This window comes from Anas platyrhynchos, chromosome 18 (genome assembly GCF_047663525.1).
Source record: "Anas platyrhynchos isolate ZD024472 breed Pekin duck chromosome 18, IASCAAS_PekinDuck_T2T, whole genome shotgun sequence".
Lineage (NCBI taxonomy): Eukaryota > Metazoa > Chordata > Aves > Anseriformes > Anatidae > Anas > Anas platyrhynchos.
In genome coordinates, this window is record NC_092604.1 from 5305804 (window position 1) to 5329413 (window position 23610).

Here is a 23610-nt window from a genome sequence, read left to right on the forward strand (position 1 = left end):
TGGCACTACAACTCCCGGGGCGCTCCGCGCTGCGCGTCACGGAGCCGCGCCGGGCTCAGCCGAGCCGGGACGGGACGGGGCTGAACTGGGACGGGACGGGGCTGAACTGGGACGGGACGGGCTCCGCTCTGCACCGCCACCATGCAGGTGAGGCTGCCTTCGTGCCCAGCCGAGCCGTGCCGTGCCCGTGCCGTGCCCGTGCCGGGCGCGCAGTGCGCGGGGCGCAGCGCGGCTGTGCGCGCTTGGCACCCACGGGTTTGGGCAGCCCCCAGCCCTCCTGTCCCGCTGCTGTGCGGGGGGGTGCGGGCACCCCCCCGGCCCTGCCACCCCAGCCTTGAGCACGCTGTTCGCCGGCCGGCAGCTGCCCCTTCTTTCCTGGAGACCCCTTTCTTCTCTGGGGACCCCCCTTCTTTTGGGGCCGGGGTCCCCCTGGAGCAGCCTCCTTTAAACCTCTGCTGTTGGATCTCGTGCCCCCCCCAGCACGTTCCCAGAGGCCGTGCAGAGGCTGATTCATTTCCCTTGGCATCTTCCTGCAAAGCCTGTGCTGTGGTTCCTGTTTTTGTCCCGTGATTTGGCCGGGCTTGGGACGGGGACTGCGAGCAGCACCGACACGGGGAGCCGGCCATGGGGTGCGCTGCCTGCCTGCCCCTCGCACCCCAACGCAGGGTGTCCCTAAGGCGTGTGGGGCTGGGTGCCCTGGTCGGACCGCAGCAGCAGGCAGCCAGCCCTGCTGGGGTGCATGAAGCCAGGCTGGGTGCTGGGTGCTGCCCACACAGCTCCTGGGGGGTCACTGCCAGTAAGGGGGATGCAGGACCAAGCCCCTCGGACCAGGAGTCCTGCTGGCATGTCACCCCACAGCAAGGATTTTAGGATTTACCCTCAGCCTTTGGCAGCACAGTCAGCGTGGCTGCTGTCTGCGGAGGGGTCACGCTGTGGGGTCACTGTAGGATGGAGCCACAGCATTACAGAAGGGTTTGGAAGGGACCTTAGAGCTCAGAGCTCCTCCAACCTCACCTTAAACGCCTCCAGGATGGGGCACCCCCAGCTTGTCTGGGCAGCCTCCGAGTGAAGAATTCCTTCCTTGTATCTAATCTAAACCTACCCTTTTAAATGGAGGAGGGGGGCAGGGTGCCATTGGCCCCAGGAGCATCGTTTTGGCCTTCCAGACACGCTGGGTACCCGAGGGCACGGGGCAGAAGCTGCCCAGGCTGGGTGCCCTGGGACCAGGAGCATTGCGGGGACCTTCTGCAGGTCACCCACGTCCCCAAAATAACGTTACCACCGCCGTGCCCGGCCCTGCAGACTTAGGGTTGAAGCATGCAAAGGAGAAATAGTTTCATTTAAAGGCTAATTATCATAAATCCGTTGCCAAAGGAGGCTTAAAAGCGTAAGCCAATTATACGTCCTAATGTGCTTTGGTAACGAGTGGCCAGAGCGTGTAATCAGAGGCTGAGAGCGGCGCGGGCACCGCTCGCCCTGGGCATGGGGAGCATGGGGGGGACAGACCTGGGCCGGGGGGGTCCCAGCTGCTGGGACATTGGGAGCTCTGCCAAGGGCAGGAGGAAAACCCAGCGCAGGTTTTTGTGGCAAAGGCAAAATTGGCAGCCGTGCCCTCAGCTCCGGGCGGTTTCGCTGGGGAAGAGCCGCGGGCAAGGCTTTCTCCTCCTGTCCCGACGTGATGAAGCTCTCGGTCGGGTGGTCACCGGGTTAAAGGCTCATCAGGGCTGGGCACTCCAGCACCGGGCGGCTTCGCTGCCTGCCTCCAGCCCTCCCCACAAAACAGTCGTGGTCCTGGGTGGGTCCTGGGCAGCCCCCGGCAGCCGGAGCCGCAGCAACCTTGGGGCTTTGGCTGGAAAAAAAGAAAAATCCCGTGGGAGGTGCAGGAAAGCGGAGGGTTCCCGGGCTGGGCTGCAGCCGCCAGCCAGTTTCGCTTTAGGCTCCAGACGGCACCCGCAGCCCCTGTCTGCCTCCTCCTGCTCCTCCAGCCCCGGCAGCGTGCGGGTTGCTGCAGCTTTGGGCCGCCGGCTCCCCACCACAAGGGTTAGCTCAGGATTTCTCTCGCCAGCCCAGACAAGGGCTGGAAGGAAAAAGCTGCCCTGCAAGAAGGCAGAGGTACGTGCCGAGCCCGCTCTGTGTGCCTGGGATTTTGAGTTCCTCTTTTCCATTTCGGGAACTGGACAAAAACTGCACCTCGTGCCTGCCTGGCAGCCCGGCACCTCACCGGGGGCTGTGCCGGGCGCAGGAGGGGCAGGGCCACCAGCGACCTGCAGCCTTTGAAGGCTGCAGCTCAAAGCCACAAAGCTGCAAAGAAGAAAGAGGAGCCGAGCCGCACACACCTCTCGCTTTGATTCCGGGAAGGGCTGTGAGCAGGAAGGGGCCTGGGAGGGCTGTGGGGTGCTGGGTGCGCAGCCCTGCAGGAGCCACGGGGCCGCGTTTGCCGTGGTGCAGGCGGCTCCGTCACCCCCCAACCCCTGTTTTCGGCCTCTCTTGCAGATGACCTTCTTCTTCTCGGACACGGTGGTGCTGCTGTTTGACTTCTGGAGTGTGCACAGCCCCACAGGTAGGCTGCCAGCCCCATCCGTCCCTCTGTCCGTCTGTCTGCTGCTGGCCGTGCTCGCCAGCTGGGGAAAGGGGCGCAGGGCACAAAAACCACCCGGGATTTTTGCATTTCTGGCATTTAATTCTAAATAATGCCAGCAGTGATACCTGCTGGTGGGCTGGGAGCTGGAGGAGGGCACGGCCCCCCCACACCCAGCACTTAACACTGGGGTTTTCGCTGCACTCTGTGGGGCTTTGGCGTGGCCCCAGCCCCGCAGGTCCGGTCCTGCAAAGCGACAGATGAACAAACCCTCCTCCTGCGAGCGGCTGGCAAGTGTTTTTTTTATCTTTTTCCCCACTGAAAAATATTTGTTCAGCTGAGGGCGAGCTGCTCTTTTCAGGAAAAAAAAAAAAAAAAAAAAAGGAAAAGAAAAAAAAGGAAAAGAAAAAACCAGCTGCTGACTTGTCGGGGTCTGCTTCTGGGGCAGGGCTGGCGCTCTCCCTGCTGGTGGTCGCGCTGCTGTCGGTGCTGTACGAGGTGGTGAAGATGGGCAAGGCCAGGGTGCTGCGCCGGGCGCTGCTGGCCGTGCCCCCCAGCCTGAGCCACGAGGAGCTGCTGGAGCCCGAGGAGGGGGACGGCGGCCGCGGGGCCACGCAGGGCAGGTACGGCCCGGGGAAGGATTGGACCCTGCCTGGTGCTCGGGGGTGGCTGGGAGGTGGGGACAGGGTGACGGAAGGGCTGCGAAGGGGCTCCCAGGGGTGATGTGGCCGCAGGAGCCAGCCCTGGGGTGTCCCGGCCCCGTGGGGTACCCAGGGATGTGCCCCCAGTGTTTTCGGCTGCATCCAGTGCCTGCAGCCCCCGGGGTCCTTTTGGGGTGGGGACAGGCGCTGCTCAGCTGGTGCAGTCCCAAACAAGGCTGTCCGGGGCGTTTCCTTCCCAATACAACCCTTTTAAGTCAAAATCTGGGTTTTTCACCTTACCTTTAATCCCAGCCGTGCCTGAGGCTGCTCCTAACGCCAGCCTCTCGCTGACCCCAGCCCCGTGCCCAGCTCCCTCCCTGTGCCCTACAAACCCCCTGCAGGCTGCTCCTGGTGCCCTGGGGGGGGGGCTGACACCCACATTTTCCCCTTGCTGACGGGGCTTTTGCTTCTCCCAGCGCAGGTGGTTCCAGTTCCACGTGGCGCAGACGCTGCTGCACGTGGTGCAGGTGGTGCTGGGCTACGTGCTGATGCTGGCCGTCATGTCCTACAACGCCTGGGTCTTCCTCGGGGTGCTCGCGGGCTCCACCGTCGGCTACTTCGTGGTGTACCCGCTGCTCAGGGTGGGCTAGGAGTGGGGACCCCCCCTCGGGACATTGCGGGGTGCTGGGGTGTCACCGCCACGGCTGCTGGCTGCGTCCCCGTCCCTGTGCCGCGCAGGATGCGGCACCACCGGGGGTGGCTCTGGGGCCATCCCCCGGCTCTCAGGGAGCTTTTGGCTGTGGAATTTGGGGTGCTGCCTGCTCAGGGTGGGGGTGCTGAGCCCCCCCGTGCTGGGGGGGGTGCGGTTTTGGCACTGGGATGCTGTGTGTGTGAGCTGGGCAGGTCCCTGCGCGCCCCTCCAGCACTGATCCTGCCCCAAACCCCTCACACTGTGCCTTGGGGGGGGCTGCAGAAGGAGCCGGGTGCTGGGGGGGGGCCCGGCCGCGCCCCACCTCACCCCCCCATGCCTCCTGGTTCGCACTTTAGGATGGGAGCTGCTGCCTCCTGCTCTCTGTGGCAATAAAACCACCGGGGGCCTGGGGCTCCCCGCTTGGTGTGGGGCTGCCGGAGGCGATGCGGGGCACCCGGCACCCCCGGCTCACAGCGGGTTTGGGGGGGCTGCACCTCAGCCCCATCACAGCCCCCCCCTGCACACAGCAGTGTCCTGGGGCCGGGCGGTTGGGGAGTAAGGACAGCCTCCTCTGGCTTTAAATAAAGCTTTAGTTCTTTTATTAATTATTATAAGCATATCTTAAACATTTGTATAACATTCTTAATAAAATATCTTGGAAGAGACAGGTTTTAAGTTCCCAAGGCAAGGCACTTTTTCTTTTTTTTTTTTTTTTTTGGGGGGGGGGGGAGGGGGCTCCCCAAGTGGTTTGGGCTGGGCACCCCCTTCAGAGGCAGGGACAGGGGCACCCCCAACGCAGGGGGGGTCGGTCCCCAATGTGTGCCAGCTCCTGAGTCTCACCCAGTGCCCCCAGCGCCTCTCCAGTGCTTTCGGTGCGTCCCCCGGGGCTGTGACCGGGGGTCCCGGTGCCCTGCCAACCCCTGCTGAGGCCCCAGATGTTCGCCCCCCCCCCCCCCCCCGGCTGCTGCCAGAACCCAAATGTGCGAGGGCCGAGGGCTGGAGGCCAGGGGGTGATGCCCAGCTGGGAACCAAAAAAGCTTTCCCTATCTCCCAGCCGAGCCTGGGCACGGGGTGACGGCACCCCCAGGGTGGGTGCGGAGCAGCCTGGGGACCTTGGGCAGCCCCACACCTCGCCCCCAAAGGGCCAGGAGTTGTTGTGGCAGCACCCCCAGGCAGATCTCCTCCTGCCCCACACGGCCCCGTGCTCCTGGCCTCGTCTCGCCCTTCACCCCCCCCGCAGAGCTGCGGCACCCCCAGCCCTCGCCGTCCCGTTTTTGCCCACCCTCCCCTGCAGCCCTCGCTCCCCCGGGTGCTGGTGACGGCACGGGGCCGCCGGGGAGATGCTCCCCGTGGGGAGGCCCCCAGGAAAACCCCACAGATGCGGGCAGGGGATGGTCCCCGCTGCCGGGGGGGGGACAGCAGCTGGGAGCATCCCGCAGGTATTGGGGCTCCAGCCCCCCCAGACAGCCCCAGGCACGTGAGCTCGGCTATGGGGGGGGCAGATAAAGCATCTCTCCAGTAGAAAAGAAGGAAATAAGGCAGAAGAAGGACAGAGCAGAGTGCAGCGGGTGCCCTGTGCTGAGCCGGGCCCCAGCCGGCCCCCCCCGGGTGGCAGCCAGCCGCGCAGCAGCAGGACCCCCCCCCATCGGGTGCCCTCGGTGTTCCCCATCCCCTCCCTCTCCCGCAGCGCCGCCCCAGCCCTGGCAGCCCCAGGACCAGTCCACGGCGGGCACGGGGCTAGAACTCAGTCTGCACCCCCTCAACAACGCTCTCCGTCGTGCCCGCGGGCTCCGGGGGGCTGCAAGCCGCCGGGGGGGCCACCTCCTCGCCCGTCTCCTTGTCACTGGGCTGGGGACAATCCGTCCCGGCGGGCGCAGGCGGTGCTGTGGGGTGGTGCTCCTCGGCTCCTGATGGGATCTCAGCTCCAGGTGCAGGTGGTGGTGCTGTGGGGTGCCCTGTGGGGTGCCCTGTGGGGTGCCCTTTATCTCCTGCTGGCACCCCGGCTCCAGGTGTAGGGGACGCTGCTGTGGCTTGGTGCTCCTTATCTCCTGCTGGGATCTCGGCTGGGGGAGCAGGGGATGCTGTGGGGGGGTGCTCCTTATCTCCCGAAGGCTCCCCGGCCCCCGATGCGGGTGCCACCGGTGCGTCGCGGCGCGCCCCATCCCCATCGCTGCCCGCACCCCGCGGGGGGCTGTCACCCGGCACGGCCCCCGCTGCCACCACCTCCTCGGTGGCCCCGCTCTGCCGCCTGCCGTGGGTACCGTTCGTCAGCCGCTCCTCAGCCTGGCCGCCGGCAGCTTCCTCCATGCCCTCCTCCGCCAGCAGCTCCCTGATCTCCGCCACCTCGCCCGGGGACCCCGGCGGCACCGCGGGCTCCGGGGAGCTGGGGGGCAGCAGCCCCTCGGCACCCGCCTCGTAGGGCAGGGCCCCCTCGTCGTCCTGGATCACCGACACCACCTGCTTGGCCCGGCGGCGCTTGTCGGCGGCCGGCTCGGCCTCGGGCTGCCCGCCGTGCTCCTCGGCCCAGTCGATGGGGATGCCCTCGCCCAGGAGGTGCAGGTTGGGATCGCTGTTGTGCATCACCATGCTGTCGCGGTACAGGTTGTGCTTCCGCTGTACCGCCGCCTCCTTCACAGCTGGAGGCACCGAGAGAGGGGTTAGAGGGGCGGGCACTGGCCCCCGGCACCCTGCACGGGGTCACCCCTTCCTCATGGGACACACAGCACCCTGTGTGGGGTCACCCCTTCCTTGTAGGACACCCAGCACTCTTCCTGGGGTCACCCCTTATAGGACACCCATCACCCTGTGTGGGGTCACCCCTTCCTTATAGGGCACCCAGCACCCTGCACGGGGCCATCCCTTCTTCATGGGACGCCCAGCACCCCGTGTAGGGTCACCCCTTCCTTATAGGGTACCCATCACCATGTGTGGGGTCACCCCTTCCTTGTAGGACACCCAGCACCCTGCATGGGGTCCCCCCTTATAGAGCACCCAGCTTGGGGTCACCACTTCCTTATAGGACACCCAGCACCCTGCACGGGGCCACTCCTTCCTTATAGGACACCCAGCACCCTGCACAGGGCCACCCCTTTCTCATGGGACACCCAGCACCCTACCTGGGGTCACCCCTTTCCTATAGGGCACCCAGCACCCTGCATGGGATCACCTCTTATAGGGCACCCAGCTTGGGGTCACCACTTCCTTGTAGGACACCCAGCACCCTGTGTGGGGTCACCCCTTCCTCATGGGACACCCGTCACCCTACTGCCCTTGCTCACTCTGGGGTCTCCCCACCCAGCCCCCAGCGCCCACCCCGGGTGCAGGAGCCCCCGCGGGGCAGAGCTGAGCCGCTCCGGGCTCCCCCCCCTACCTTGCATGATGTCTTTCATCACCGACTGCAGCACGACCTCCTCGTAAGTGTTCTCCACCAGGATGAAGCTGGCAAAGTCCTCGAAGATGAGCTCCTGGAACTTGGCCAGCTCCTGCGGGGCAGAGGCCGGTCAGCGGGGCGCGGGACGGGGAGGTCCCTGTCCCGAGGGATGCTTATGGGATTGCTGCAGCCCCTCCACGGGGCGCTGCTCCCCTCCTCTTACCCCCTTGCAGGTCGGCGCCAGCTTCTTCAGCAGGAAGGGGATGGTGATCTGCAGCAGGGCCTCCCTGAAGAACTTCTTGCGCACGGTGCTGCTGTCGTAGTCGTATTTCTGTGGGGCAGGCGAGAGCGGCTGGGTCAGCGCCCACGAGGGCTGCAGGGTGGCGTGGGCACAGCCCCGTATTTTGGGCCCATTTCCACGGGGCTGAGCGGGTTTCCCCGTCCCTCCCACCCATGCCTGACCCTGCGCTCCCCCTGACTTTCTGCAGAAGTGTTTGGGCCACCCCGAACCCTGCCTCTGGGTCCCCCTCTGGCTTTCCCACCTGCCCCAAAACCCAGCAAAACGCGTGAAAGCCTCGTTAGAAAGAAATGTTTCCCCAGAAGACTTCTGATACACATCCCCAGGCTCCTCGCCCTCGGGTGAAGGCCACGGGGGTCCCATGTAGGAGCAGACCCCAGCCCTCACCTTGAGCACGCGCTCGAGGATGCGCTGGATGGACTTGCAGAGGTCGTCCTTGCCCTGCAGCTTCCCCAGCTCCTGGTGCAGCAGCGTCTCGAAGGTGTACACGGCGTCATCCATTTGCTGCGGCAAAAAACACGGGGTCAGCACCAGTGGGGGACCCCGGAGGGCTCTTTTGGGGGCACTGGGACACCAGGATGAGCCTATACACCGGCAAGGCTCCCCGCAGCCCTGCCTGGCATCCACGGGCTCTACCCTGAGGACCGAGGGTGCTGGGGTGGCTTTGTCCCCGTGTCCCAGCTGCTCAGCCTGGGGGACACAGGATTTGGGATTTGTCCCCCCCTCGGTCCCCGTCCTACCTGTCTCATGTGGATCTGGGCCCTCTGCTTGAAGACAGAGGTGCTGGAGACGTCGAACCGCTGCTGGAGGCCCTCCAGTTTCAGCTGCTCCATCTTCTCGTAGCACGACTGCATCTTCACCGGGTGGAAGGCCAGGTGGGACAGCTTCTCCATGTACTGGGGACACGGCCAGGCTCAGCAGGGCCGGGGCTGCCACACGCCACCCCATGCCATCCACGGGCATCGTCCCCGGCCATCTCCCCAGCCCGGGGTCCCCCACGGGGTCTGTCCCCAGGTCTGTCCCTGCCACCCCGAGCCCCGTCCCACTGCCCCCCGGGCAGCTCTCACCTCCACCAGCTTCTCCAGGCCGCCCTCGTTGACGATGTTCATGTTCATGTCCGTCACCTCCTTGAAGAACACCTCCCGCACCTCGGCGAAGCCCTGGCTCGTGGGGGTCATCAGGGCCTCCAGGATGGAGGAGATGTAGGGCTGCACGTGGTTGCGGACACAAATCTCCGCCTTGGGGAGGACGAAGGCTGGGCAGAGAGCAGGGGTGAGCACGGCGAGCTTCCTCCGGCCTCCCAGTCCCTGAGCCCCCCAGGGAGCTGCGCCCCTATCCCCAAACCCCTCCAGGAGAAACCTCCCAGACCCACAGGACGAGGCAAAGAGCTCTTGAAGGTGGCCCTGGTGTGGCACAGCTCCTCCCCGTGCCCTGTCCCCGGGGCTCACCTCGGATCTTGCTGCAGAGGTGCTCCTTGGAGGTGATGATCTGGTCCATGTCGGTGCGGATGGTGCTCTCCAGCTGGGGCCGCTCCGCCTCGCACTTGGCCACCAAGGCGTCGTACTGGGCCTGGGTCTGCTCGTAGACCATCCTGTACACGGCATCCGAGATCTGGGGAGGGCGAAATGAAGCCCCCGGTGTGTACAAAGCCACGGGAGGTCCCCGAGCAGGGGGACGCTGGAGAGGACTTGACCCTGCAGGCCCCCCGTGGCTGCCGGAGCTCCTTTTGAAGCCAGACGCTGCGATTTTGGGGCCAGCAGGCGGCAGGGCTGTCCTTCCCCTCCCTCCCTCGCCCTTCCCAGTTGTGCAGATTCACCCTGAGCCGTGCCGTGGAGAGCAGAGCTACAGAAAAAAAAGCAGTGTTTGTGCCTCCGCTGGCTGCCTCGGCAGCACGTTACGTGCTGGGTGGAAACCCCGCTGGCCACAAGGCTGTGACGGGCAGCCCTGAAATGTGCTCAGCCTTTGGCAAGGTCCTGGGCTGGATTTAGCCTGCGCTGCCCTAAAAATGGCTGGCTAAATATAGCGGGGCTGTGCTTTGCTCGGGGGGGGGCCGGGCTTCCTCCCGTTTGCTTCCCTCGCTCTGGGACGCGGGGAGGGCCGGGCAGGGCTGCGCGCGATGGCACGGAGGGGTGCCGGGGGTGCCAGCAGCAGGAAAGCCACCAGGAGCCCAGCCCGGTGGGACAGGAACCAGCACAGTGCCCCAGCGTGGGGGCAGGGGGTTGTAGTGGGGTGTAGGTTTGGCCCCGGTGTCCCCACGGCCACCACCCCTACCTGGATCCAGGCCCGCTGGCGCTCCGGAGCCTTGCCCTTGAGCCGCGGGCCGATGGCGCTGCGCAGCTCCGGGAGCAGCTCCTCCATCACCAGGTTACTCAGGATCTGCAAAGGGAGGAGGCGTTGGGGGACACTGCCCGACCCCACAGAGCCCCCCCCCAGCCCGGGGGCCAGCTCTCACCTGGCTTTGGTTGCCGCAGAGCATGTCCCAGGTGCCGTACTGCTCCTTGGACTGGCGGTACATGCGGACGGCGTCGGTGAAGGCTGGGGCCTCCACCTTGGAGTCCTCGGAGATCCCTGGGGGGCGAAGGGGGAAACGGGAGAGTGAGCAGGGCAGCGTGGGGACCAGGGGGAGCCGCTGGCAGCATCCCCAGCCTGACACCACAAGGGTCCCCCCATGTCCCCCACGTCCCCAGGGCCACTGCGCAGAGCCCGAGGCTGTCAGCGGGGCTGGGGGAGGCCCTGACAGCACCCCAGCCCCATAAACTGGGAAGGAAAAGGGCAGGAAAGCACCCAGGAGAAAAAGGCTCGGCAGGACCAGAGGCTTTTATGCACCATGGGGGCTCAGCAAGCCCTGAAGCACGGCAGGAGCAGGGGGCTCAGGGACCCCCAGTGCTGCACGGGGAGCTGGGGGCCCTACAAGCCCCCTGGGAGGATGGGGCCCCGGGCTGCCCGGGCTGTGCTGGAGGCAGGGGGGCCCTGCAGGATGCGGAGCAGCTGGGGAGGAGGAGGAGGAGGAAGGCTCTGGGTGGGGGATGAGTCACGGCAGCACCCAGCGGGGAGGCGCAGCAGCAGCGGTGCTCCAGCCGGTTCTGCTGCCCCCGGGATGTCAGCGCCCTGATTCACCCCAGTGTGGGGCTTCCATGCGAGGGGGGGGCACAGATCACAGATGTCACCCCCCCGTCCCCTACTGCCACGTCCACAGCCCCCAGGGAGCGCACAGGACAGCCCGGAGCCACCCACCCCACGCACACCCTGCCCAGCCCCAGGGGTGCCGGCACCGTGCCGCAGCGAGGGGCGCCTGCGGGGAAAGGGAACAGCCCCGGGACACCCCCACAGAGCCCTCACCCCCCTAAACTCCATGCTAAAGCAGAGAGCAGCGAGAGCAGAGGTCCTCGGTGCTGGCCCTGCGCCCTCTCCTTGTAGGACCCCCCCCAAAGCCTGGGCTTGGTGCCAGGCAGGAGGGACCCACCACCTCCCCGGAGCACCCGGCACACGGGGGCAGAGGGCTTGGGGAGCCTCAGCCAAAGGTGGCTTCATCCCAGCAAGGGCAGCCCCGGGCTGTTGGCGTCCTCCAACACGCAGGGATTTATTTTTTTTTTTTAAGACGCTCGCTTTTAAGTCCCAGCCTAAGCAGCTTTTCCCGAGGGACAGCTCGAGGCGTGGGGAAAAAGCAGAACCGCTGCGAACGCTGGAGTCCGGCCCTCGCTGAGCGCCGAGGGCTGGGCTCGTCCAGCACCGCGGTGCTGTCGGGGATGGGAGGCACATGGCAGGGCTGGGACCTCTCCTGGCAGGGTCCTGCGGTGACCTGTGCGGGGTGCTGGGTGCTGGGGACGATGCAGCACCCGGGCCAACCGGGGTGGGGGTCCCACGGGTGCCCAGGCTGTGGGGCACAACTCTGGAGACCCCCCCGAGGGGTGACATCGTTCGTCCCTGTCCTTAGGGAAGAGCTGGTGTTACAAAAACACCGAGACTTGTAAAGGGAGGTGAAACTTCCCACACTAATCACCAGCGGAGGCAGGCACGGAGCCTCTAATTTGGGAAAAAGTTGCTCAACGGCAACAAAAGAGCTTTCAGTGGAGTTGTAACAGTATCCGAAACCTTGCGAGAGCAGCGGCGGGCAGAAATCTGGAGCTGGGGAGGGAAGAAATGTCTCACAAAGAGGAACAGCCTGCAAAAATCAAGAAATCCACCCGAGCAGATCCCTTCCTGGGCCCGTGCCCGTGTCTGTGCCTTGTTTCGTCTCCAGTTTGGGAGGAGGAGAGGGTTCAGCAGCGCAGCCACGGGGATGGCTCGGCAGCTCCCCGGGGCTCACGGCTCTGCCTTCACCCGCCCAGATCCTGGGCGGCCAGGGGGAAAAGGGAAAGGGAAAGCTCAAAATAAATAAATCAGCCCCTGAGCCCGGACATCCCCGGCTCACAGAGGGCGCACGGACGTGTCCTGGAGCAAGGAGCACCAAAAGGAGGGGAAAGAGCAAAGCACTCGGATTTCAGCTACCACAGGGGGATGAAAACCCACACCAAAACGCACTCTGCCCCTAAAATATCGGGGCTGTGAGCATCTCCCAGGAGGGCAAGGTGCATCGCCGGCCGGGCAGGTGGCTCCTTGCTTGCTACACGGAGCAGGGCCGGCGCCTCCTTCCCCGGGACGCCTTCCCAGAGCCCCACACAGCCCTGGGGCTCGTCCCAGGCGCGGCTCAGCAGGAAAATCCCCTTTCCCTGCCAGGGTATCGGCGGGGTGCCCGGCCCTGCCCGCCCCGGCCGTCCGCAGCCCCTTCCCGAGAGCCGGTGCCGGCGGAGAGTGGGAGGAAGGAGCGCAGGACGGTGGCCTGAACTTTTAATGACTTTAATTGCCAAGTATTTTCTACCTCGGGGTGGAAAATAGTCATTAGGGCTCCCCGCACCGGCGTCTCTCCAGCTGGCTCCATGCGGGCTCTCGCGAACGCTGGCACAGGCGCTGCGCTCCCCGGGGACACGGGGACGTGCCGGGTGGCCGGAGCCCCCCGTTCCCACCCTCACTGGGGCTGAGACACTCCCCAGCTCCCTGCCAATTCCCCTTCTTCACCCCAAACCCATCCCTTAGGGCCAAAAGGGCCCCCAGCACCCCGCCCGGAGGCGGACCCCCCCCGGCCAGCCCCCAGCTCACCGTTGTTGCAGTGCCGCACGCAGTCTTGGAAAACCGCCCCCCACTTCTCCTGCTCCTTGCCCGTCATCACGCAGAAGTAGTAGTGCCGGGCGTAGGGGTGCCAGAGGATCAGGGGGAAATCCGTGGGGCACTTGATGATGGCGGCGTTCCCCGACTTGGGCGCCATGCCTGCGGGGGGAAGGATGCTCTGAAGGGGCAGGGGGGGTGGCTGCGCCCCGGCCCCTTGCCCCTCTGCGCCCCGGGGATTTCTGAGGGGCAGAGCACCCTGATGGAGGCAGCTGGGCTGCAGGCGGCTGCAGGGCTTCGTGGTGTTAGGAAAGCAAACGCCGACAAACCCGGAGCGTGTTTCCTGCCGGGGAGGTGTCAAGGCTCTTCCTCAAATCGCCAAGGCCAAGCACAGCCCCTGGGGATGGAGCTTTGTGCCGCAGAGCCCCCACATACGGGTGCTTTGGCTGGCTGGGGTCGGGATGTGGGACTCCCCAGAGCTGCTGGAGGTGCAGGAGGGGCACACGAGACCCCTGGGCTCCTCCAGACCCTCTGCCACCAGCCCTCTGCCTCCCCCAGGAGCAGCACACTTCACCCCACACCCCACCCTGGGGGACCACGGGGCCATTCTCCCTCCCTGCAGCCCCTCAACCCCATCCCATCCCCTCCCCAGCTGTCCCCATGGGGTTCTCAGCGGCGCAGGGACCTTGGGGCCCCCGAGCAGCCCCCACTCACCAGGCAGGCTGCTGCTCACCAGCTCCAGGTACTGCTCCACGGAGGTGAGGACCTTGTAGCCGGCGCTGTTGATCAGCACGCGGGGCGGCAGCTCCCGCTCGTAAGCCTGAGCAGAAAGAGCTGGTGAGCGGGGGGAGGACAGGGGGGGACACCACGGCACTGCAGCTCCTTTTGGAGCTGACCCCGTGGGAGGTAGGAGAGAGGGTCCCCGTCCTCCTCCATCGGGGTGGAGGGGGAAGGAACGCTGTGCTGAAACACCACGGGGCACCGGGAAGCAGCGCGGATGATTTTGGGGACGTCCGAGCCCTCACAAGGAAATCAGCCCCGAGCATTGTCCCCGGGGAGGGCAGGACGGGAGCAGAGGGGGGACATCAGGAGGCTTTGAGCACCCTGAGCTCGCTGCCCCCCCGCCAGGAGGTGATGCCGAAGCCGGGGCGTGCTCACCAGCTTGTTCTCGTAGAGCACCAGGCCGTAGTTGTGCGGCACCACGCAGAAGCGGTTCCTCCACTTCTTGTTCTCCTCGATGTACTGGAAGAGGTTCCCCGAGTAGATGACGTGGTCCTCCAGCGGGACCTGCCGGGGGGACACCCACGGTGACCCGGCTGGCAGGGACAGGGGCTGCCTGCAGCACCCCCCCTTGTACCCCAAATCCCAGTGCCTAACCAGCACCCCAGTGCCTAACAGCCCGGCTGAGTGCCCGCTCAGCCCAGGAGCCTCCAGAAGTCCTCCTGAACCTAAATTGTTGTGATTTGCCCCACCTGAGGCAGGAGGGGGCATGTACAGCCCAGCTGCAGCTGATGCTGCAACGTCCCCAAAAGCAGGGACTGGGGCAGGGGGGGGACACCCCACATTCCCCAGCCAGGCACCCCAGGCAGCGCGCAGGCTGCCCCGACACCGTCCCGAAGACAGGCACGCTGAGCCGGCCAAGAATTCGTCCCAGGAATTTTTATGACCCCAGGAACATAAACAAGAGCCAAGAGCTCTCCTGGCAGCAGGAGCGCTCCGCAGCTGCCTCTCCGTGGTGGCCACCCGGCATCCAGCGTGGTGGCCACCGCGAGGGACCAGCAGGAGCAGGACCCCGGTGCCGGACATTGGGCTGGCACACGCTGCCTCCCCGTGCCCAAATCACTCCCCAAAGGAATACGGGGAGAGGGGAGGAGCAGACCCTGCGGGGGGAAGCAGCTGGAGGTGACAGCCCCAACCCAAACCCAGCGGGGATGGGGACAGCGAGGGGCCGGCAGGGCCAAGGGGATGCCAGCCCCAGGAGCCCCCACAGCAAACGATGGGAATTGTCCCACGTAAACCAGCTGGTGGCCACCAGCCTGGGGCCCTGAGCCCCATCCTGCCCATCCTGCCTCACCGAGCCGGCCCTGCACACCCCCGGCAAGTATTTGGGGCACGCAGGTATGTGCCGAATTGCTAGGAGGGGCAGGGAGGTGGCGCTGAGCCGGAGGAGGGCGAAGGAGGGTGCTCAGGGACAGCTTCCCAGGGGCTGGTCACGTCCCCAAGGCCTGACACTGAGCAGGGGGTGAGCGAGGGGCCTGGGCTGCTGGGGGCACCGCCGGTGGAAATATTTGGTCCCTGCTCTGGTCACTGCTGCTCCTTGCCAGAGCTTCATGGGACCGAGCCGAGCCTGGCACCGCAGCCCAGCTGTCCCCCTCCAGGCCACCTGGTAGGGCTGCGGGACGTGCTGCTGGGCACTGAGGTGGCCAAAAAACGGTAAGAAAAATAAAATAAATAAATTTAAATACAGCCAGAAGGCTTCCATCCAAGGACGTGGAGGTCACCACCCTGCATCCTGACATCCTCAGCTCTTTCAGCAAGTTAGGGCAGCGCTGAGCCAAGCTGGAGGACACAGCTCCCCCCAGCTCCTTGGTGACCCCAGACCCTGCCCCGAGCCCTGGGGTACCTCCGGCTCCCATGGGGACCCCACAGCTCCCACCCAGCTCACCCTGGGGACACTCGTGGGACCCCCAGCCGTGTCCCCAGCCCCATAAATCCCTTCTGGCTATGGGCTCTGCAGGCAGCGAGGCAGCTGAGGGAGCTCCTTGCAGGAGGACCACCCTATTTACACCCCGGTGCTGCAGGACCACACCGTGCCCCTGATCTCTCCACGCTCTGCCTCGAGCCGGTCTCGATCGTTCCTGGGCTCGGTGCAGAGGGCGAGCAGCCCTGGGGAGGCACCACCCGGGGAAGGCAGCAGCCGAACCGCGATGAACCCGAGCGGCTCCTCCCTGCGGGTGCCGGGCTCCCCGTCCCCTCTCGGGAACACTCAGCTCCCCGCCCTGGCTGCGCCCGGCACACCCGGTGCCCGCGGTTGCGACACGCGCCCAGCACCACCCGCACCGGTCAGGACAGCCCAGGAGCTGTCACCTCCTGCTGCAGGGACCGGGACTTGTCCCCGTGCCCGGGGTGGGGGTGTTCCCCTCCCGAGAACAGGCGGTGGATGTGCGCGCCCGCAGGTCGCTGCAGCAGCTCCTTGATGCAACCCCCCTGGGTTGCTCCAAAAGGCGCTGAGCGAGGCAGAGGGACGGCCACATCTCTTTTCTCCTTTTCACACCATTTTCTCAAGGGGCTCTAGGAAACACACCTTCTCCTCGTCTTCTCCTGGCCAGCCGTGGTAACACCAGGTGGAGGGAGAGCCGCAGGGGCCAGGACAGCACCGTGCAGGGCAGCCGGGGACCCCACGGCACTGCCCCAGCCCCAGGCTCTGGAGCAAAAACCCCAGCGGTGGCTTCAAGCAACCCAGCAAAAGCAAACCCCAAAGCTCTCCAGGCATCCCCACACCTCCAAACCAGCTCCTCGCAGCAGCACAGGGCGGTGGATGCATTTCAGGGAGGATTTCCTCCCCTTCCCCAGCGCTGCACCATTGCCTGCCCCCAGCAGAGGGGAAGGGCAGCGCAGCACACCCAGCCGTGCCCTGCACCCAGCAGCCTCGCTCGGGGATTTATTGGGCACAAGCAGTTCCCAGGAGCTCCTCGGCAGCCAGGAGCACCTCCAGCCAGCCTGCCTGCCTCAAACACGTCCACGCCGGGCTGCAGCCCAAAGCCAGCCTCGCCCTGTCCCTGGGTGTGCTCGCTGCACTGATCCGAGAAGAAAACCTTCCCGGAGAGCCCCGCGGGCTGGAGACCCCGTCCATCACCTTGTCCTGGGGGTTCCTCTCCCAGTTCCTATGGGGCTGCCCGAAGCAGGGGGAGGAAGATGAGGCTGTGCCTTCGTCCCTGCCCAGGGGGTGAGGCCGGGCTCTTACCTTGCGGTGCAGCAGCTGCGCCTGCGGCCCCCCATTGCCTTCGATCTCATAGCGGACGCTGTTGAAGAGCGCTACGCCGTACTGCTCCTTGTAGCAGCGGGCAAACTCCCCCAGCACCTTCCCGGTCTTCTCTGCAAGGGGAGAAAAAAGGAGGGGAGAGTTAGGCTGGGGCTGGCATCGGGCACCCCGTGCTCCCCACCCCATCCTCCTCCCGCCGCCCCAACCCGCGCTGGCTGCGCCCTGGGGACCCGTCCCCAGCACCGGGTCCTGATGGGGGCTGCAGCACCTTTGCCCCCCCCTAGTGGGGCAGCCCCACAAAGTGACCCCAGGCTCAGCTCCGTTCGGTCCCTGCGCATCCCACGTGGCACTTTTGGGCACGTTTGCACCTTTCACACCTGGCAAGCGCCGCGGCGATGACCCGGTACCCACGGGAGCAGGGTTCAGCACGAGGCCACGGCCGAGCCCACTGCCCTCTGCCCTCCCCGTCCAGCCCAGGGACTCACTGCAGTCATTTTTTCCCTTAATGTTAATGCCACGGATTCCTCTCCCAGGCAGGAATTTCCTGACATTAAGCTGGTTCCGGCACCGCTGCGCTTCCTGCGCATTGTGCGGCCCCGCTGCAGCCCCGCAGGAAGGGCTGAGCCTTCGCCCCCACGTCGACTGCCTGGGAATGGGGGCAACCCCCCCGGACCCCACACTCAAGGTAGGACCTTGATAAAACAGCCAGGACCCTGCGGTGCCCCATGAAGGACATCACACGGAGCTGCAGGCTCTGCAGGTGGAGGTGCTCGGGGCTATGCGTGCCGCGGGGGACAGGACAACCCAAACCGTGTCACCCCCCCAGGAGGTGGGGACCCCCACCACAACCCCTTGTGGAGCAAGGTGAGCACGAGGTGCCCCCCACCATCACTTCATGCACGGGAAAGGACATCACAAATCCACCCCCAGCAGCAGGGACCGGGCTTTCCAAGCCCCGAGGCACGCAGCCAGAACTGGGCCCCCACGCAGGAGGCTCCCGCACCCCCCTAAAACCCGCCTGCCCCCGCAGCCCCCGCCCTGCCTGACCTCAGCGTGCAGGAATCTGGAGGTGCCCGAGGGACTCCCACGGCCTGAATCACCCAGGGCCCTGGCACGGCACCCCACAGCCAGCCCCGTGCCACCCGCACTGCTCCGGGGGGGGGCACGGTGGAAGCAGCCGCTTCCTTCCAGCACGACACCCTGCCCCATGGGCACCCTGCCCCATGGGCACCCTGCCCCACGAGCACCCTGCCCCATGGGCACCCTGCCCCACGGGCACCCTGCCCCACGAGCACCCTGCCCCACGGGCACCCTGCCCATCTCCAGGCTCCCTCTGGGGCTCTTCCGCAGCAAACCCCACTGCAAAGCATCAGCGCTTTGGGGAGAGACTTCCAGCAAACGGGAAACTTCCTCAGAGCTCCCTTGGGCGCACAGGGACTCGGGTTGGAATTTCGCTCAACCCTGATTGTACGATGGGGAAATGACTGAAGCTGCCTGCACCCACACCGGGCTGCTCCGGAGCTCCGGCGACGCTGCCCCTGCATCCCCGGCGCGGGAGCCAGCACGACGCTGGGTGCACGAACCCAGACAAAACAGAGCCTGGCAGAGCCCGGAGCCTGCAGCAGGAGCCAAGATCCTCATCCAGCAGCGGCCGCCAGCCACGCCGGCATGGAGCAGCAGCTGGCTCCGGCACGCTGCAGGTCCCCGCGGCACAGGAGGGGACCGGGACAGGCACAATCGTGGCTCCGCTGCCACCCAGGGCGCTCCTTCCCCTGCCACCAGCGGCGGTGCCGGGGCTGAAGCACCCCTTGGGTTTAAGTTTTTAGCAGCAAAGAAGGAGGAGCCTGCTCGTACGAGCAGAGAAATTCCTCACCCCGATTTTGGCATTTTCTCCTGGAAAAAGCCCAGCCCGCTGCTGCTCCGCGCGCTTGTGTCCGCTAGGTACTGCAGTTGCAACACGCGCCTCCAAAAATGTGTTATTTTGGCTGGGGCTCTGGGCAGCGATGTTGACAGCTGAGATTTAGAAGGACAGTTTGAGGTTTCATTTCCTTTCAGTTCATGGGAAAAAAGGAGCCCTGGTCCCCCAGCAGTCGAGACGGCTTAGTCACTCATTCTTCTCTGATTAACAACGGGGCCAATTAGGAGGTCTTAAGTAAATGGGAAAGCAAAAGTCAATTACTTGCAGATACCAAAACAAAAGGTTCTCAGTCAAGTAGCCAAGAGCGCTGACTCTCCCCCAGCCCAGCAGCCCAGAAAGCCGCAGGCAGGGCGCAGACAAGGGGCTCGGCACAGGGCTGGGGGAGGTTTGTGGTCCCCGAGGGGTGCGGGCAGCCCCCCGCTCCCTGCCCGAGCCCGGGTTCCTGTTGGGCTCACTGGCACCTCTCCGCAGAGGCTCCATCTGCTCTCTGCCTCCGGGTTTCCCCTCCTTCCCTCCTTCGCTGCAGTGGCATCCTGATGACTAAGATTCACGTGGCGCCTCGCTCGCCGAGATAAAGGAGCTCTGCAGCGCGCTGGCGTCTGCGAAAGGGCTGCGACGGGCGGCAGCAGCGGGACGAGGCAGCGGCACGAGGCTGGGCAGGGTGCGGGGACCCCGCGGGGTGCCCGTGCCGGGGGGAGCAGCTCCCGGGGGCAGCGCTGCTGGCGGATCACTGCCCATCGGCAGCGCCTCGAGGAGCGAGGAGCACGGGGCTGCTGCTCCCTGCGTCCTACCTGGGCTGATCTCGGTGAAACCGGCCCGGAGAGGCGGCTCCTGCCCAGCCCTCGGACTGGTTGTGCAGCCGCGGCTGCGTGCCGGGACCCGCGCCAGCCCCGGGCAGTGGCACAAGGGCTCGGGAGGAGGCTGGGGTGGCCGCAGCCCCCGGGCAGCTCCTGCCACCGCCGGCACTCCCAGAGGTGTGTGCCGCTCCGGCCTCGCTCTGTCAGAGGGTTCACGGCCCGGCCACAGCAGCTGGGGCCAGCCCGAGCCCCTGGGCACCCGGGCAGGAGGCTGAGCGCCGTGCCAGCCCGGCTGGGAGGTGGTGAGTGGCTTGGGGAGAGGCTGGGGAGCAGAAGTTGCCTGTGCCAGGCACGTCTCCAGCACCACCGGCAGCCCCACGCACGCACACCCCAAAGCAGAAGTCAGCTCTCGCCCTGCCTGTCCTGTCACCGGGCACAGCCCAGCTCCGCGCCCTTCAGAGCAAAGAAAAGGGCAAAAATCAGCCTGGGGTCCTGGGTCGAGCCCGGAGGTGGCATCACCAGAGAGTGGCACCGGCTCCAGCACCCTCACAGGTGCCTGGCACTCAAAGCTGGGCACAACGGAGCCAGAAGCAGCAGCCCCGTGCCCTGTGGAGAACCCAAGGAGCCCCTGCAGGGCCTCAGGGGACATCTCCGTCCCCACGTCCCCAAGCCATGCGCTGTGGCACTGGGGAGGAGGTGAGCACGGCCAGCTCCTGCACTGGGGCTGGCCCAAAGAAAGCTGCCAGCTCCTGGGGGCCAGCACCAGCTCCGGTGCCCCCCTTCCTTCCAGCTCCTCACATTTTCCCTCTGCATTTTGATTTTTTTGTTGCTTTTGTGTTTTGTTGTGGGTTTTTTTGTGCAGCCACATCTTCAGCTCCCCGTGCTCCCCTCGCAGAGCCAGCGCCGCGCAGCGTTGCGGGCCCTCTCCCTCCTCACCACGAGGCCAAACGGAGCCACGCAAGGGAAAGGGAAAGGGAAAGAAAAAATAAAAGGGAAAGGGAAAGGGAAAAGGGAAAGGGAAAAGAAAAGGGAAAGGGAAGGGCCCGATCCTGCGCCAGCCCCCCCAGCTCCTGCCGGTGCCCAGCACGCAGCGGTGCCTGCTGGAGCGTGCGGCGTGGGAGGGCAGGGCTGTGGAGTGCGGGGCCCCAACGCCTCCTTCCCCTGGAAATCATGTGAAAATGAGAGTGCCGCCTTCAATACCACGGCCGGCCGAGTCAGCAGCTCTGGCAGCGGGAGGTCAGCCCCTGCCGGGTCACCGCTGGCATCGGTGGCCGCAGCCTGCAGCCGGCTGGCACGGGGACAGGGACAGGAGGGGGCTGGGGATCCGAAAATCCAGTTCCCAGCCGCTGCTGCGGGTGGTGGGGACGAGGGGCTGCCCCCGAGGGGTCCCCCAGCACCTCCCCAACAGGGGACGAGGTGACAGGGGACGAGGTGACGTGGCCACGGCTGCTGGCGTGCCCCTGTCCGCACACACACAGGCTGACAAATGCGGGTTAGGGTTAGCACTGCCCCAAAACCTCCCTGCAGCCCACATCCCGTTTTGCAAGCCCGGAGCCCCACATCCCTCACGGCTGATGCATCCTTCAGGGACCGCAGCCGCCCTCCCTGATCTTATCCGGGGGGGGGGCCGGGCTGTGCCCGTGGGATCCCAGCCTCCCCCGAGCCCCCCAGCTGCGAGGAGGAGCGGGAGCAGCCGCGGGGAGCACGGAACACGGAGGCACGGGGTTAAAAATGATATAAAAAATTTTAAAAAAAGAGACAAAAAGGCTCATTGAGCCCGCGCCCTGGGCCAGCTGAGCCGTGTCCCCCGCACGGTGACGACAGCTCTCCTGGCTGCCTCCCCGCACACGGCTGAGTCAGCAGCAGCCCAAGGAAAGCCCCGGCACAGCGCAGAGCCCGGCGGTCCCCTCGGTGGTGTCCCCAACCCGGCAAAGCCCCCACGGTGGTGGCAGTGGCCTGAGGGACATCCTGGTGGCGGGGGACCCGTGATCACCACGTGCAAGCCCGGCCATGGCGCAGGCAGGCTGCAGGGGCAGGAGTTAATTGCTAATTTAGCCGGTAAATGGTTAACGAGCGGGGGAGCGCAGGCTGCCGGGCGGGTGACAGGGACGTCCCCAACCCCGGCAGCTTCCACCTCCACGGCGAAGAATGGACAAAGAATGGACGGAAGCCGCCTGCAGCCGCACAAACAAAGCCCGAGCAGCCGCCGGGCCCCCCCTCGCCCACCAGCGGCCCCCCGGGTGTGGACGGGGCTGCCGGCAGCTGGGGCTGTCCCCACCACGGCTTTCCCACGCCGCCCTGCCCGCGCGTCCTGTCCCACCGCCCCGACCCTTCCTGCGGGACAATGGGGGCCCCCCCTGGCCGGGGGTCCATCGGGGGACACCGCAGGGAGGTGTTGGAAGGGTAAATAGGGGGCCCAGGTCACCCCCCGCTGCTCCATGGGTCCCGCACCGTGGTACAAACATGCCCAGAGGTGCCTCGCTGCGCTTTGGGCACATTTCCTTGCCCCAAATCCTGGTGGTACGCAGCCAGTGCGTCTGGGCATCCCTCCAGAGGGGTGCTCAGCACCATGGGGTGCACAGCAGGGATATGGGGTGCACCCTGGGGATATGGGGTGCGCAGCACAACCAAGGGCAGGGTGCATGGCACCCCGGGTACGAGGTGCACAGCACTGCAGGGACCGGGTGCTGAGCCAGACCTTAGCCAACAGCATCCCCTGAGCAGCCCCTGCAGCTTCCAAGCAGGGCAGGGGGGAGCAGGGCACAGCCCCCAGGCATGGGGTGGCCCCCCCCGGGCACCGAGCACCCCGCTGTGCCACCAGCACTGACCTCTGGCTTGCAGCTGGGCACGGGGCAGGGCAGGATCATGTCCAAAACGAGCTTTCAGCACAGAGCAGCCCCAGGACAACGGCACCCAAGGGATGGTGCAAGAGGAGGCCGGGGCTCCGTGCTGAGCCGGGGAAGAGGCACCAACACGCAGACCTCAAGTGCGTGCCCGCGCCCCACGGCATCACCGCCAGCCCTAAGGACCCTAAGCAGGGCCAGGGGTGCCCCCCAGGAGCAATGTGAGGGGGTCTCACCTGCTGAAATCACCCCGCACGGCCGCCTCCCCCTCTCCTGGAGCAGGGGAGCTGACACCAGCCCAGGCAGGTGGGGGTGTTGGGACACCTCCGGCCCTGCGCCCTCAGCCCTAGGGCACCCGGCCAGCCCTCCTCCCCCCCCCCCCCAGCCTTTTTCTGCTGGAGGGCATTATCAGGATTTAGATTAAGTTTATCCGGAGCCAGCTGGGGAACAACCAGAAGGCGGGGGCTGCCCTCCCCAGCCCTTTGTTCGCTCTATCACCGGGCTGCACGGCTCCGCGCTCCGACAAGCCCCGTGCCGATAACCCCGGCGGGACGGGCTCTCAAACCACGTGGAGTATTTTTTGGGGGGGTAACGAGTACCCTAAAAACCACACGAGGCGACCCAGCGCAGGACGAAGCAGGGCCGCAGGGGTGCACCCAGCCCCCGCGTGCGCTCCCTCGCTGGCAGCGCCGGCACTGAGCTCAGCCCTGCTCCCCCGCTGACTCAACGCGCTTCTCGGGAAGGGTGAGAAGGACGGGGGCTGAGCAGCGGGAAGGGATGAGGCAGCACGGCCTCAGAGGGGAAAGGAGCTGGGCTCAGGGCCCTGCTGGCTCGTGCTCAGCCCCCGGGGGAGCAGCACCCGTGGTGCCCAGGGAGCCAAAGCCACCAAAACGCGGCACGGCGCGCTGCCCGCGGGGACGCGGCTGTCCTAGAGCCACCTCCCCACTTCCCCAGTGCCGGCGGTGCTGCCGCTCTCCCCAAGGTCCCCAAGGTCCCCAAGGTCCCCAAGGTCCCCAGGGCCGTGGCACGGCACCCCCTGTCCCTTGGTTTCCCCCCCAGCCCGGTGCTGTCCCCGCGGAGGCTGTGCCCTCCCCGTCCCTCGCAGCGCCGCGCCCAGCCGGGTGCTTTCCCAGCGGCGCTCCCAGCTCAAAGCAAACAAACCTGCGCCGAGCCTGTCCGCAGGACGAGCCCCAGCACACCACAAACCCACGGGGGAGAGACCGAAACGGCGAGCTAAGCACGGCCTAGGAGCGGCCTGCTGGACGCCGTGGGGCACCGTGGGATTTAGGGCGGCGAGGGGCTTGCACCACCCCTGCCTCGCGTCCCCTCCTTGTGCACGGTCGAAGCACT

General features: G+C 66.1%; 2 protein-coding genes across 5 annotated transcripts in view; one reads left to right on the top strand and one right to left on the bottom strand.

Moving 5' to 3' along the window:
* SLC31A2 (solute carrier family 31 member 2) lies at positions 1 to 4862 on the top strand. Of its 3 annotated transcripts, XM_072025095.1 has the most exons (5): positions 62 to 147; positions 492 to 629; positions 2494 to 2560; positions 3027 to 3201; positions 3701 to 4862. In XM_072025095.1, the coding sequence occupies exons 3-5, from the start codon at positions 2494 to 2496 to the stop codon at positions 3867 to 3869; spliced, it is 411 nt and encodes a 136-aa protein (XP_071881196.1). In that variant the 5' UTR covers positions 62 to 147; positions 492 to 629; the 3' UTR covers positions 3870 to 4862. The 3 variants fall into 3 exon arrangements, with proteins under 3 accessions (XP_071881195.1, XP_071881196.1, XP_071881194.1); XM_072025094.1 differs by lacking the exon at positions 492 to 629 and having other exon boundaries at positions 1 to 147; XM_072025093.1 differs by lacking the exons at positions 62 to 147; positions 492 to 629 and adding an exon at positions 665 to 2112.
* The window catches only part of NIBAN2 (niban apoptosis regulator 2), a 25099-nt gene continuing 5975 nt past the window's right edge, over positions 4487 to 23610 (bottom strand). The window contains exons 1-14 of one of the 2 annotated variants that reach the window (XM_072025092.1): positions 18286 to 18358; positions 16685 to 16815; positions 13879 to 14007; positions 13435 to 13540; positions 12715 to 12882; positions 10031 to 10146; positions 9850 to 9954; positions 9027 to 9189; positions 8646 to 8833; positions 8319 to 8474; positions 7966 to 8082; positions 7504 to 7611; positions 7281 to 7392; positions 4487 to 6546 (exon numbers count right to left, since the gene is read on the bottom strand). In XM_072025092.1, the coding sequence (XP_071881193.1) occupies positions 5648 to 6546; positions 7281 to 7392; positions 7504 to 7611; positions 7966 to 8082; positions 8319 to 8474; positions 8646 to 8833; positions 9027 to 9189; positions 9850 to 9954; positions 10031 to 10146; positions 12715 to 12882; positions 13435 to 13540; positions 13879 to 14007; positions 16685 to 16815; positions 18286 to 18343 (2556 nt within the window). In that variant the 5' untranslated portion in view covers positions 18344 to 18358 and the 3' untranslated portion in view covers positions 4487 to 5647. Of the gene's footprint in view, positions 6547 to 7280; positions 7393 to 7503; positions 7612 to 7965; positions 8083 to 8318; positions 8475 to 8645; positions 8834 to 9026; positions 9190 to 9849; positions 9955 to 10030; positions 10147 to 12714; positions 12883 to 13434; positions 13541 to 13878; positions 14008 to 16684; positions 16816 to 18285; positions 18359 to 23610 lie in introns of those variants that run through there. The other variant, XM_038164945.2, reaches the window with a different exon arrangement.

Bases quoted from the DNA above. Each gene is read 5' to 3' on its own strand.
- SLC31A2 (XM_072025093.1), top strand. From the start codon at position 1,483: ATGGGGAGCATGGGGGGGACAGACCTGGGCCGGGGGGGTCCCAGCTGC. The intron at 2,113-2,493 runs GTACGTGCCGAG...CCTCTCTTGCAG, and splicing joins TGCCCTGCAAGAAGGCAGAG to ATGACCTTCTTCTTCTCGGA. The intron at 2,561-3,026 runs GTAGGCTGCCAG...CTTCTGGGGCAG, and splicing joins GAGTGTGCACAGCCCCACAG to GGCTGGCGCTCTCCCTGCTG.